Source organism: Galeopterus variegatus, unplaced genomic scaffold (genome assembly GCF_000696425.1).
Source record: "Galeopterus variegatus unplaced genomic scaffold, G_variegatus-3.0.2 Scaffold6343, whole genome shotgun sequence".
Classification (NCBI taxonomy): Eukaryota; Metazoa; Chordata; class Mammalia; order Dermoptera; family Cynocephalidae; genus Galeopterus; species Galeopterus variegatus.
Window position 1 is genome coordinate 118,444 of NW_007732454.1, and position 14,310 is coordinate 132,753.

Here is a 14,310-nt window from a genome sequence, read left to right on the forward strand (position 1 = left end):
CCCCATTTCCACTGAATCCTATTTTTGTTCAAACATGCCTAGTATTACTAGTCTTGAAAAACAAGCCTGCAAAGAAAATGAACAACAGAACCCATTTGGACAATTACCTGTTGGTGTGCTAGTTTGAGGACTATCGTAAAATTTCTCTGAAATGCTTTGGTCCCATCTCTGCGAGCTCTTACTGTGGTATAAACTTGGTCTACTCTGTGTGTCCCAATTTCCAACTATGAGTTCCTCAAGGTCAGGGACTTTAAAAGTTCTTTATTATGTTCATGCTCCCATTGTCCAGTATAGTTCCAGGAAAATAGAAAGTGTTCACTCAACTAGCTGAAAAATAGCATCGTTCTAACTATACAACTTTCTGAAACTTACTCTGTACTTTATTTTGCTTTTTAAATCTTGATTCTTATCTAGACACAAAATAACATAACCAAACCTACTTCTTTCCTTCTTCCAGACTTTTTAATGACATTACATTTCTTTTCCACAGGCTGCTTTTGAGCTTTCCTTCTATCTACTTCTCCTGCCATCCTTACACCAGGACTGCATTGGAGAAAGTAGCCCAATACTCTTCATCACCAAATTCAATGTCTTTCTTTACTCCTCATTGTTTTTCTAATAATTGCAGATTTTAGTTGTTGATAAGCACACAGTTCTTCTCAAAGCCTTATTCTCTGATATTCCTGGACCAGATGCCAACAGACCTCAGGTGTGCTTGCTCTCAGGTTCATTCCCTCCAAACGCCACTTCTCTGGACAATCCTCATGCACCGTGCCCAGCACTGAGGTTCTCGGGCCAAGTCACCTGACTTCTGTCACAGGCTTGCTGCTTGCTTCCAGACTCCCAGATATTTTCATCATAATGTTTCTAATACTTTAAATATTTGGGGGAGATGCCATGTATAAAAGTACACAGACTTGAGACTCATTGAATTTTTATCAGGCATTAAGCAATTCATCTTGTAGTAACAAGTGAAATCTCTTGTCTTGAATTATTATTTAGCTCACATCATTATATGAGCCACTTTTTTGTCTCCTCACACAGATTACAAGTGTAATAAATGTCTTTTAGAGTAGGTGTAATGTCGTATAACTCTGTACCTCTCAGGGTGGCCCATAGGATGCTGTTTACTTAATAGCCTCTCAGAAGAAAAATTGACATTGTAGGAGATAAGCTTTGTGTTCTTTTTCTGGTAGTCACAACAGTTTGTTTTAAGACATCTCCATTCTCCCCTCTGGTATCCCTGGATTTTTCTGGCAGATGTGCTGATAAGAATTCAGAACTCTGTAAAATACGATGAAACCAACCAAGCCACATAGTGATTATATTTTTCCTTTGCCTTAATTAACATAGCTCCGAATGGAGGTGAATAAAATACTCAATATACAACAAGGAAACCCATAAGCACTCCTAAAAGGGACTTTTGTCACTTCCCAACATTATGTTGGGTCCTGGGGATATAAAATGAATGTAATAGCCTTGGCTTCTGAAAGGTGAAAGCCTTGTAGCTTGAGGCAGATGGTGTATGAGGTGACAGAGCCAGACAAGGAGCAGAGGGCACACACAAGAGGATCCTGTGCTCTCTGCCCTCTCCTGAGTTGTCGCAGATGCTTCTTGGGGATGTGATGCCTCCACTGAGTTTTGATGGGGCAACAAGGAAAGAAACAGAGAGCAAAAGGGTTTTCACAAAGATACAAACAACCAAAGTGTTTTGAGAAGTTTAGGGAGCTTTTCACATTAGAAGATTAAGTAGAAATGGAGAGATACTAGGTATCAGCTTGGAGAGGTAGCCAGATCCCATTTTCTGCACTGAATTTTTTGCTAATACAGTAGTCTCCAACGCTGCTATTTGGATATAGGCAAAGCATGGATTGAATCCCTGATGTGTATTGACCACATTAAGAAACAGTACAAGAAAGCAAATAGTCAGCCCAATTCCCAGCATCTTGATTTGAAAGGCATGTCTAGTGTGAGCTCTTGTCTGGTGACTGCTCAAACACCAACAATCATGTCGCTCCTCTACACTCTAGCATGTTAGAATTATATATATATATATATATATATATATATTTTTTTTTTTTTTTTCTTTTTAAGAGAGTCTCTTGATAAGCTTTCTCAGAGGGGGCAACTTCTCAGTGAAGGTCACGGTGTTGGGAAAGAAGGACGCCTGTGCTCCCAACTCCTTGCCAGCTACCAGAACTTAGTGAGAATGACCAAAGAAAAACTCCGGAGCTGCCAGGTGGCCCTTCAGGAGCATGAAGCCCTGGAGGAAGCGCTGCAGAGCATGTGGTCATGGGTGAAGGACGTTCAGGACAGACTGGCCTGTGCAGAGAGCACTATTGGGAGCAAAGACACCCTGGAAAAACGGCTGTCACAAATACAGGTACATACGGCACCAGCCAGCTACTGACAGCTGCTGAAGGCTAATTTGATTAGATTCACAAATGTTTGAGTTGGGTCCTGATTGTTCTGTGAGCCTCTAAGTGGGGATTATGTGAGCAAAATGAAGAAATTTGGGAAAAAGGGCGTGGAGGGGTCATTTTTCCCCTTTGTAAAGGAAAATTTTTTGGTTTTATAGCTTTAAAATAATTTTTAATTTCATTTAGTAAATATTTAGCAAGTATTATTGAGTACCTATTCTGCTCCTTACTTTGCAAGTTGTCGAGAATGTAGAGGTAAAGTCAGTGCTTGTTTTCTAGGAGTTCACAGCCTGTGGGAGAGACCAATCTGTAAATTGTTACTTGCAGTAAGTACAGTGCAGATGAGTATGGAAGGGCCATGGTTGAAGCAAACAGGGTTTTGCTGAAAGCATAATGGAGATCTCCAACCAGACTGTAGTCAGTGAAGGTGACCTTTAAAGAGGGGGATTAGCCAGGCAATGCAGGTAGGGGACTGTTGGGTTTTGGGCAGATGTGTCTTTATTTTTGAAAGAATTTCTTTTTACTCTTTGAAACTGAAGTCAATAAAATTATAATTTCTAGGCTACTGACCCAAAGCTTTCTAGGAATTTAAATTGGACTTAATCTTTGACACCCAGACACCCAAATATCTAATTTAAGTAAAGTGTTATATTGCACAGGGTCCAGAGTTAGAAGCTGCTATTGTTTTTATTTTAAGGTGAGTAAGGGATTTCCTACCTTAATTCTCATGGGAAACACAATCGTTTTAAAAATAGCCAAAGTTTTCATGTTCCTACTGACAAGTATTTATCTTTCCTTCCTAGGAGGTTCTCTTGATGAAAGGTGAAGGAGAAGTTAAGTTGAATATGGCCATTGGCAAAGGGGAACAGGCCTTGAAAAGTAGCAATGCAGAAGGTCAGCAGGTGATTCAGGCTCAGCTACAGACCCTTAAAGATGTGTGGGCTGAAGTCATGAGCTCCTCCACCCATGCTCAGAGGTACAGAGCCTATTTTTGGTGTTTATCTGCCTAAATAAAACCCAGTTGCTTAGTAAAATGATGGAGATATGCAGTGTTTGAGTTACCACGCGTGTTATTTTAGCTGGCGGTATGCATGCCTGTCTTTGCCTACATTGTATTTTCCATAGGGCAAAAAGACTGGTTTTTGCTTGTTAGTTTATTTTCCTTCGGTGTTTCTGTTTTATTTTTTAAATATTCACATCTCCCCAATATCTCTCATAGAATCTTGCACATAACATAGGCTCAGTAAAATACCTTCTTTCAAATCATCAAAGCAAGGATGTTTGATTCTTTAATAACTATAATAACTTTTAGATTTGTGAAGGAATATTAGGGATTCACATATTTGACTTCCTTATTTTGGCAAGAAATTAAATTTGACAGCTACATATTGAGCAGTATGAAGAGGTTCCAGTTGATGCAAAATCAACAATTGGAGCAAATGCTGGAGGTTTATGTACCAGAGGATTGTAACTTCGGGATCATATGCTTGTGTGCAAGCAAGGCTGTCAGAGTCACTGAAGATGAGTTTGGAATCATTTGTAAAGTTGAGCAATGGAGGTCTTTCTAAATGCCAGTCTGAAGAGCCTTTAATTTGACTATCTAGAAAGCTGTTACTTGGCAGTTATATTTGTGACTATGTTTCTTATATTATAAATACATTGTTTCTCAACCTTCATCATAAATTCATTTACACATTCAACAGAGAAGCACTGGATATTATATGTGTGTATTCCTAAATGGAAATCAATCTAATACTATTATTTACACAGGAAGATACCTTGTAAATTCCAGTCAGCAAATAATTACCTTCTGATTTTAATTAGATAAACTATCCCCAAGAAAATTAAGAACTGATATATACTAAATAAAATCTAATTGTTGTCCTAGTACTGATTTTTAACAACATAACACATAAATGTGTCTGTTCACTGAGGACAAATCTCCAGATGTATGTATGACTACAGCTTCTTACTTCAAATTTTAACATAGATTTACTTGGTTTGAAGGAACTGTGTTATGGATCTTGTGGATCAGAGAAGTAGTGTTTCTCCCTGCACTCCAAAGCAACATTTTCATCACCTACAGTAGCATTCAGTAAAATAATTTACATGGATGTAATGACCTTGTCATTTGTAATAGGTTTGCAGTAATGATATCAAGATAACTCATTTTGATAATGTGACATTAATTCTAGCACTTTAGAGTCTGTGATTAGCCAATGGAACGACTATCTAGAGAGGAAAAACCAGTTGGAGCAGTGGATGGAATCAGTGGATCAAACAGTGGAACATCCCTTACAAGTGCAGCCAGGTCTGAAAGAGAAGTTTTCCCTGTTGGACCACTTTCAGTCTATTGTGTCTGAGGCAGAAGATCATGCCGGAGCCCTTCACCTCCTAACTGCAAAGTCCAGGGAGCTCTATGAGAAGACTGGGGACGAGTCTTTCAAGGAAATAGTTCAAGAGGAGCTGAAGACACAGTTTAATGATATAACAACTGTTGCCAAGGTCAGTGCTTTGTATCAAAGAAAAAGCTTCAAGGCTCAGGTAAAGAATATACTGTGGGTTAAATTATTGGAGAATTGGCTGCTCTAAATCTACTTGTACGTTTGGTGACTAGATATTACATAAAGATCATTTCTCACCTGTGAATGCTCATGTAGTTTTCTCTTTCTGCAATTTTGGGATTATTCTTTATTCCATATCTTTCACCTTTCTCCACTTTGTTAGTCAACTCACCTAACTTCTTTGTAAAATTGTGTGAGCATCAATTGTCAGTGTTTAAAGACCTTTTTCTTTTTATACACTTATATTTGTTATATTAAATACAAGTGTATTTGCCTCCCAGATTTCAATTTTGTACAAAGTATGGTGTTCATTTCTCATCTTAGTAAAAACTGCATTTTTCTATTCTCCCAAGTATAGCCTTCTTTATGTAATATCAAAAAAACCTTTTCGGGCCAGCCCCGTGGCGCACTCGGGAGAGTGCGGCGCTGGGAGCGCCGCGACGCTCCCGCCACAGGTTCGGATCCTATATAGGACTGGCTGGTGTGCTCACTGATTGAGCGTGGTATGGGCAACACCACACCAAGTGTTGTGATCCCCTTACCGGTCACAAAAAGACAAAAAAAAACCCTTTTCAATTCCATATGTGAATCTTTATTTTGCTCCATCATTTTTCTTTTGGATATTTGTGAACATTATAGAAATTGAGAGAGAATTTTGTTTGCTTTCTTTCTTTGGTTTGCTTTTTGGGAACTCTCATTGTCTAAATGATATTACAATTATTAACATTCGTGTTTGTTTATCTTCATTTTTATCTCAGCAATGATTAAGAGCTACAACTCTGGAGTCAAAAAGACCTAAGTTTGAGTTCTGGCTTTGACACTTTTTGCATGTGTGACTTTGGGCACATTACTTAACCTCTGTAAGCTTGAGTGTCGGTTCCTGTAAAATGGTGATAAGGATCGTATGTACGTCACAGGGCTCTTGTGAGGATCAAATGGCCAAACACATTTCAGGTGCTGAGCAGAATGCTGCACACCAAGTTAACACAGATAATTGCTTGAATAATGACAATAGTCATTACAATAATTATTATTAAGTGGGTTGTTAGTGAGGGATGTTAGCCAGCATTCATTAAGCATAGATCTTTCTGCTGAGCTAGTCAATAGCAAACTTATAGAAAAAGTGGTTGCTCCTCAGTCTTTCAATGTAATTAAGATGTGATAGTTTCTTTTAAAGATATTAAACTCAGAGAAAATTCAAGATTAAGAATGAAATCCTTTGAGATACATTAAGAGACCTAAATCAGGCCTATTGTCTTATCTGATTTCATGTTCTCAGTGACGACTACTGTTAATGTAGCTTTTTCTTTGTTTATTAGGAGAAAATGAGGAAAGCAGAAGAGATTGTGAAAGACCATCTAATGTACTTAGATGCAGTCCAGGAATTCACAGATTGGCTCCATTCAGCAAAGGAAGAACTTCACCGGTGGTCAGATATGTCTGGAGACTCATCAGCCATGCAGAAAAAGTTGTTGAAAATTAAGGTCAGTCACTGGCTGAGCGAGGCGCGGGAGCAACACCGAGGGTTGCGATCCCGTTGCCGGTCCCCGNAACACTGAGGGTTGCGATCCGTTGCTGGACACGGAAAAAAGACAAAAAAAAAAAAAAAGAAAAAAGAAAATTAAGGTCAGAAAATGAACAGATACTATAACTACATTGTTTCATTGGTTCTCAAGTGCAACATATTTGTGTAAAGATTTGGTGGATAAGATTCTGTTATTTAAAATGTTTCTTTCATGTTTTCTATCTCTTGGTGTTTATTACCTCACATGTCACAAATTCTAAACATAAATCAAGTTGTTTTTAAAAAAGAATTTAAAAAACTTTACGTTTGTGAGCAAAAGGTAACATTGTTCATGTACATTGCTCTATGCAAATGTGCTTATTTGAACAATGGGCACAGGACCCTGGGCACTATTGATATTTAAGGGGCCATAGAAGAAAAGGATTTGAAAGGAAGAGGAGAAATAGCAAGAGAAAGACTAGGAGGGTTCATGCCACCGAGGCCCTGTGTGGAGAAGGTGGTCACCATCACAGATGAGGCAGGAGGCTGACATTAAGAGGAGGACTAGAGAATGCCACTGGACTTGACAGGCTATTATTCAGCAATCACCTAGAGAGCCATTTCCACAGCGAGGTGAGGTGAGACACCAGATTATGTGGATTTGGGTATGAAAAGCAGGAGAGGAAGAGGAGCTAGCAACGGTGGACTAAGGTTTTGAAAAATTGGTATGAGAGAGTAAGATAATTCTTTTACAAAGAATGCTTCTTGGGTTGCAAAATGCTTTTCTTTATATTGATGAATTAATTAACTGACTAATGAATTAATTAAGAAAAGCTTTTATAAAATGCTTCCACAAAGATGGGAGGTATAGGAGAAGAAATTGACAGAAAGAAATTAGAGTTCGGGAAGGAGAAAGTGAGGCATGTCGGAGACTGCCTCTCAGAAGTTCAGGTGAGGCCTGAATGTAGGCTGGTGTGTGGGTGAGGAGACAGCCTTAGATGAAATAAATAGAGACCCCCTCCTCTGCCCTTGGGTGTCATTCCCACCTCCATCTCCAGGAGTAACCACCAAGAAGAGGCAACTCTAAAGCGAAATGTCTGTGTGAGGGTATGAATGTATTTATGTGTGTATGTATTATAATATTTTTAAAGCAAGACAAGAAAATGTATATAAAAGTCATTTCAAAATACTTTAAAGTAATAACCTTATTCAAAATCTGGACAAGCGGAATCAGTGATTACAAATGTTGAGATGTTCTATTTTCACGCCAAAGAAAATTGGGATAAATACATGACAGAGTATATTAGGAAACTGATTTTTGACAAGTTAGGCCCTCTGAACTCCGAATCTGAAATTGCTGGTAAAGGCATATTATTGCAGGTATTTAAATCTATTAGTTAGACATAACACTTTTTATAAAGTTGTAATTTTTCTTCACCAAATCACTAATTACTATATGCATGGACAAACAGGGATGGATTTTAGATCCTGTTGCAGAGGAAAGGTTGAATGTGAATAAAATGCTGATTGTGTATAAGGATTTTTTTGTGATTGTACTTTGGACGATACATAACTAAATACTTTCAAATGATCTACACTAAAATGTGGCTCTATTGTATATAATTGTGAGAAGTTATATTTATTTCAAGCTAATTTAATGAAATACAAACTGTATTATGTATACTAGTTAAGACATACTTCATGCTTAATGTAATTTATAAAGCATGCTTCATTCTTAACATCTCAGTTTTTCTTTACTTGTTAATTTGTAATTGATTTTCTTCTTCAAGTTTTTTGGTGATAATAATCATGTTTTTCTTCTGTTTAATCCAGGAGTAAAGTCATAATTTTGTATTAGTATTAACAAAATCCTGGCTTTAACAACAAATATATAAATATACGAACATGAGATGATAATTTCAGCAAGAAAAATTTCAGTGAAAGAATCTATTCATAGACAGAAATGTCACTATTATACTTATTTAACAATCAATATTTTAATTTTATCTTCTTGTCCTTTAAAGACTAAAAGCTATAGCTAAATTGTTAAATTTCTAGTGAATTTTTTTAAAAGGTAAAAATAATAATAATAAATGAAGCCAGTCTAGAGGTTACATTAAAGTTTTGATTGTCAGCCTGTGAATTATTCACTTTAGTTGCTATAAAAATGTTTACTTAATGTACTGAAGTATTTGAAATTGAGTAGGCTCTTTCTTTTGTTGTGATGGGCAAGCTTGATTCCTGGTAAAATTTAAGTGTGGTTTAAGCCCCCATCTTGTGGAAGAGGAATAAAAACTGGGTACAAACCGTGAGCAGAACACACTTCTGCTGTGATCTTTATTCATTTATCCGTCCTCTTAGGGGGAAATATGAATTCGCTTATTTACAGGAGCAATACACCCCAGGCAAATATTTAAGTCACTATTGAAACATTTTCATATATTCCAACAGTGCCTGATTTCAGAGTCCCTCCTTTGTCTGTTTCAAGATGTTGCAGATTCTCAGGTTATTTTTGCCACAAGGCTGGGCGCTCAAGATGATAATTCCCTGCTGCGATAACTTGGGGGTAGGCAGATAAATTGATTCTGGTTCCTTTCTTGTGGCACACTTGCTAAAACTTCCTAGCAGGACAGGGTCCCTCTGTGTACACATTTGGAAACTTGCAGCCCAAGTGACTGACTCACAGCCTTCTTGGTTACCATGGCGACATTCCATTACAGGAGCTGATAGATTCCAGAGAGGTTGGTGCGAGCCGCCTGAGCAGAGTGGAGGCGCTGGCTCCTGCAGTGAAACAGAGCACGACGGCCAGCGGGTGTGAGCTCGTGCACACGGAGATGCAGGCCCTGCGTTCCGACTGGAAGCAGTGGGAAGACAGCGCACTCCAAACGCAGCACAGCTTGGAGGACCTGGTGAGCCGAATGGCCCTCTCGGAGCAGGAGTTCTCAGGCCAAGTGGCTCAACTGGAGCAGGCCCTGGAAGAATTCAGCGCCCTTCTGAAAACTTGGGCTCAGCAGTTAACCCTCCTTGAAGGCAAGAACACGGATAAGGAGATAGTGGAAGGCTGGCATAAAGGACAAGTAAGTGGCTTCCTGTTTTCTATTGGTGGTTACACTAAAAAAATTTTTTTGGCTCATTGTTGCCAGAAAAAAAAAAAAAAATGCTTGCTAACTAAAAACATGCAACATTCAAACTTGGAAGAAGTGAGTATTTATCTAATTAAATTTGCAAAGTCTGATCTTTTTCCTTTTCTCATAAATCAAACTTCTGTAAAACTAAAGACTTGTGGGAGAAGAAGTTATTATTTACCATAGGAAACGTTAATTGTTAGTGGAGACATTTTGCTTTCATTCCTATGGTGTAAGAGTTTGTAATATCGCATTCAGCCATTCAGTCTGAAAATTCGCCTGTGGGCAGAGGCATAAATAGACAGAGAGTCATAGCTGCTTTCCTGCCAGTTAACTATTTCGAACACTTAAATGACTGAGTTTTCAGTTTGATGCAATCATTTGGTAATCTCCTAAAGCATAACTGATAGTGTTTGCCCTGATTAGCTCCCCTCTGTGTGGTTTTGACAGCTGTACTTGAATCAGCCCGTTCACAGAACCTCTATGTCACGCTCACTGGTTGCCTTCCCGGGCCTTTCTATTTTTTTTTAAACTAATGGCAGCTCTTTTAGAACGTGAGAAAGGGAGAAAAGGAGGCATAAAAGGGATAGTGAAGAATGGGCAGAAGCTTAAAATCCTCTTCCTTCCTTTGTTAAATAGTATCTTTGAAAAACTTTTCAATATTTGCAGTTTTATAATGCTCTGAATCAGGGATGTCCTTAAAAGGAAGTTTGGTAAAGTAAACTTCAGTGCTTCTATTTATGTTATAATTATTTCAAAATAGCTCCAGCCCGTAAGAAAGTCATTTAGTATTTGCGGCATTGTTTTGTTTTAAATAAAGTGCTTGAAACAAATGCAGCACATCATAAAATAAAACGTTGTAATCATCTCTTTATGCTATTTTATTTATAATGCTTCTAGAGTTTTTGTTTTTCTGATGCATTTCCTCTCCTTTACATTTATGCCCCAGAATAAAACATAGAAATTAGTTTTATAAAACAGGTACAAAGAAGTTGGTCATTGTTTCATGTAGTCCAATATGAAAAAATCAGTTCCACTGCTTTGGTTCTTTTTCATTTCTCTTTTTTTCCCATTCCATTTATATGAGTGAAATTGTACCTAGATTACATTATTGTTCTCAGTTATTGCTATTTTTTTACATTGATGCTGCTAGTGAAAATAATAGATGAGGCCTATAAAAATACATATGAGAATGCAATAGTAAATTTGGGTTTTCAGTTGCACTAACAGTTCAGAGATGAGAGCCCTCTGCTTAACATCCACTTCCAGATTTGGCTCCAAGGCCAGTGCTTTCATTGAAAATGCTACATTGCCTCTCAATATTCATATTTTCTTTTATTTCTAATAATGGCATTTTATCCCAAAATGGAGGTATTTCAATTATAATGAATGTGTAGGAAAATGTTCACAAAATAGTAGATTTGCCAGGGTTCTTATGGCATTGTTTTGCTGTTACAGAGGACTTATCATGGTTGACAATCATAATAATAATCATGAACCTTCATAAGCATTTATCTTATGCAATTAAATGATGGTACTCAAGACATTCTTTAAAACATGAAAACAGATAATCTATAAACTATGTAATATAATGTTGCAAAAAGTCCTATTCACTGTGTTTGCAAAACTAATTTATCTTAATATCCATTGGGCTATTACTGTTGAAAATATAGCAATTTTCTTAAGTTGTGTAAGGAAAAAATGCATTCTAGGACTTAACCAAATCATGGTAGATAGCATGATATTTACATAATGAAAGACTCTGCTGAATTGCTTTAATTTAGGATGGAGTTATAGAAGTTTTTTAAGTATAAATTTTTGGTCAAAAGCTTTTTCTTTTAATGTCATCCAATTTATAAGTGACTGGCTTGAATCTCAGTATTTCCACTTTTCTGGTATGTAGTAAGTTTCTTTAATTCCTAAAATGTTCCCCCTTAAATAAAAGGTTCAATATGGTATAAAATAGTTATTCCTAGTTCAGCATTTGGAGTTTCAGAGAGAAACTATCTAGTTATTATTTATAAGTTTTGTAAATAAAAGTGTTTTAGACTTCTCTGTCCCAGACCCTGAACTAAATAAAGAATCAACAAACCAAGAGGACACCATCTCTGCTCTCACGACAACAGTCTAGGTGGAAGGACTCTCATGATCACAGACTAGACAGAAAGACAAACAAGTGCAAAACCAATGGGGTGCTCATTGTAGCAAATGCCCACAAGGTGCTGTGTGTCCCCAGAGGAGAAGCCCTAAGAGGTGGGAAGGAGGGCAGAGAATCCTTATAGGAGTTCTTATTTGAGCTGAGTCTTGAGGTACGATTTCAGCCCGACCAGCTAGGTGAGATGAAGGAACAGAACCAAGATGCAAAATCACTGGTAGATGAGATAACACAGGAAAGGAAACTAGAGAACAGGAGGCAATTTAGGAGGATATTGTGCCATTACAGAAAGAAATGATGATAATGTCAGTGGGGGCTGTGAGAGTCAACTTGCAGAGTCAAAGAGGTACGTGATTAAAAGAGCGAGGACATAGAAGAGACTAGACAGGGTATCTCTTGCATGGAGAGAGAAGGGAAACAAATGGCAGAGGCCAAAATGATGCTTAGTCTTCTGATTTACATCAGTGGGAGGACAGTGGTGCCATTTACCAGGATGAGGAATGCAACACAGACCTGGTTTGTTGAGGGATGTGTTTTCTCTGCAAATGTAGGCCATCTCTCGATAAATATCTCAGAGAATAATAACAGCAACAGTTGTGTGAATAGTTACTCGGCTTTTTGCCCCTCCTCCTTAATGTATTTTATTTTTTTGCTTTGGTGATACCATTATCCACACAATGGTTAAATACTTGGGAGTCATTTTCCTGCTTATTTGACTAGTAAGGCACTTGGTGTTGCCAGGAATTGTGTTAAGTATTTGACATTCATGATCTCATTTGCTCCTTATGACAATGCTAGAAGAGGAAGGCTCTGACTGCAAAGCACCCACGTAACTCAGTTGACCATGGCCTCAATTTTGAAGGTGTGCTTGTCAAGTCCTAAGACTTTATTCTGAATTAGGTATAGCTAGTACTGTAGTTATTCATGTGTGTCTCTCAACTATTAAATTGTGAGCTCTTCAACAACAAAAATCACACCTTTGTTCATTTGGGGGTTCCAGAATCTAGCAAAATGCCTGGCATATGGCAGGAATGTAGCAAATATTTGATGGCTATATGAATGAAACTATGAAATAAATGAATTAGTAGTTAAATCAGACCTGTGGATTATATGAAAGTCTTAATGTGAAAAAAGCATGGAGTATTGTATTTTTCCTACATAAAATCAATTGATACACACACACACACACACACACATTTTTAATCCAGAATGAGTATTGATTTTCTTTGAAATGATTTCTTTTCACCTTTAAACAATATACATGTCTCCCAACAGCTTAGTCAGACTGTTTTAAAACAATGTAGGCTATTTTGTCTTTTTTTGGTCCTGATTTAAGACATTTGACCACTTAATCATTTGACTACTTTACAACATTTGATGCTGTAGTGTCTATCCATGGCTAGAAAAGGATACAGATTAGCCAAGTGCTATTATTTGCAACAGGGAATTCTGAAAATAGGCCTCATTTCTTTACTGAATCTACTTACTGTGTTAGTTCCTTTCTCACTAATAATTTATAATATCGATTTATGCATGTATTTGATGAGGAATGGAAATTACCCAATTTAAATGCTTTTTCCTCTGTCTTGTTATTTCCTAATAGGAGATACTGGATGCTCTACAGAAAGCAGAACCTAGGACAGAGGACCTCAAGTCTCAGCTGAATGAACTTTGTCGATTTTCGAGAGACCTGAGTATATACAGTGGAAAAGTTTCTGGCTTGATTAAAGAATATAATTGGTAAGGCATGAACATTTTTGATAATTGAAATATTTTTGTAAGAATTAGAAGCTAGATTTAAGGTGTAATTTCAATAATATCAATAATTCATTAAGCATTAAGTACATTACTAAGAGAGGTAAGTGCACATTCTAAGAACTGCTGATTCTATGAACATTATTTTAATCAACTTTACCATTTTTTTCCTTCCATTAAATTTTCCAATCACTTTTTCAGTCTCTCTTTGCAAGCATCCAAGGGCTGCCAGAATAAAGAGCAGATTTTACAGCAAAGATTTCAAAAAGCCTGCAGAGATTTCCAGCAATGGATGGTTAATGCAAAAATCACTACTGCCAAATGTTTTGATATACCTCAAAATATTAGTGAAGTTTCAGCAAGTCTTCAGAAAATACAGGTAAGAGTGTTATCAATTAATTCTAATAATGGTGCTGAAGTGGATTTAAAAGGTGTCTTTAGATGTTTTTATAGGTGCATTGCATGTTAAAGTTTTGCTTAAGAAACTCAAATTTCATATAAATCCCTGCTTGAAGTGGCTGATTATGTACATGAAGAAAAACTAATCTATTTACATAAGTGCATGCTATCTTTATATATTAATAGGGATTTGGGGAATAATAAAAGCTATTTCTGTGTGACAAACATTATGCCTGAGCATTCTAAGTGGATTTTCTCATTTAATTTTTTAAAAGACAACATCAGGTATATAAGATTGTTATTGCCAATGTACACATACAGTAAAAGACTCTTACAGAAGTCACAGAACTGGTATGTAAAATAGACAGAGCTGCAGATAGATTTTTTG

The 14,310-nt window shown here is 37.1% G+C and overlaps 1 protein-coding gene across 1 annotated transcript in view; it reads left to right on the top strand.

The window, feature by feature from the left end:
* The window catches only part of LOC103606144 (nesprin-1-like), a gene marked incomplete at its 5' end in the record, with an annotated part of 130,330 nt that extends 116,818 nt beyond the window's left edge, over window positions 1–13,512 (top strand). Inside the window, 6 exons of the mRNA XM_008590735.1 lie at window positions 2,095–2,383; window positions 3,224–3,396; window positions 4,616–4,925; window positions 6,304–6,468; window positions 9,209–9,565; window positions 13,372–13,512. Of these exons, the coding sequence (XP_008588957.1) occupies window positions 2,095–2,383; window positions 3,224–3,396; window positions 4,616–4,925; window positions 6,304–6,468; window positions 9,209–9,565; window positions 13,372–13,512 (1,435 nt within the window). The remainder of the gene's footprint in view (window positions 1–2,094; window positions 2,384–3,223; window positions 3,397–4,615; window positions 4,926–6,303; window positions 6,469–9,208; window positions 9,566–13,371) is intronic.
* Between the last annotated feature and the right edge of the window lie 798 nt (window positions 13,513–14,310).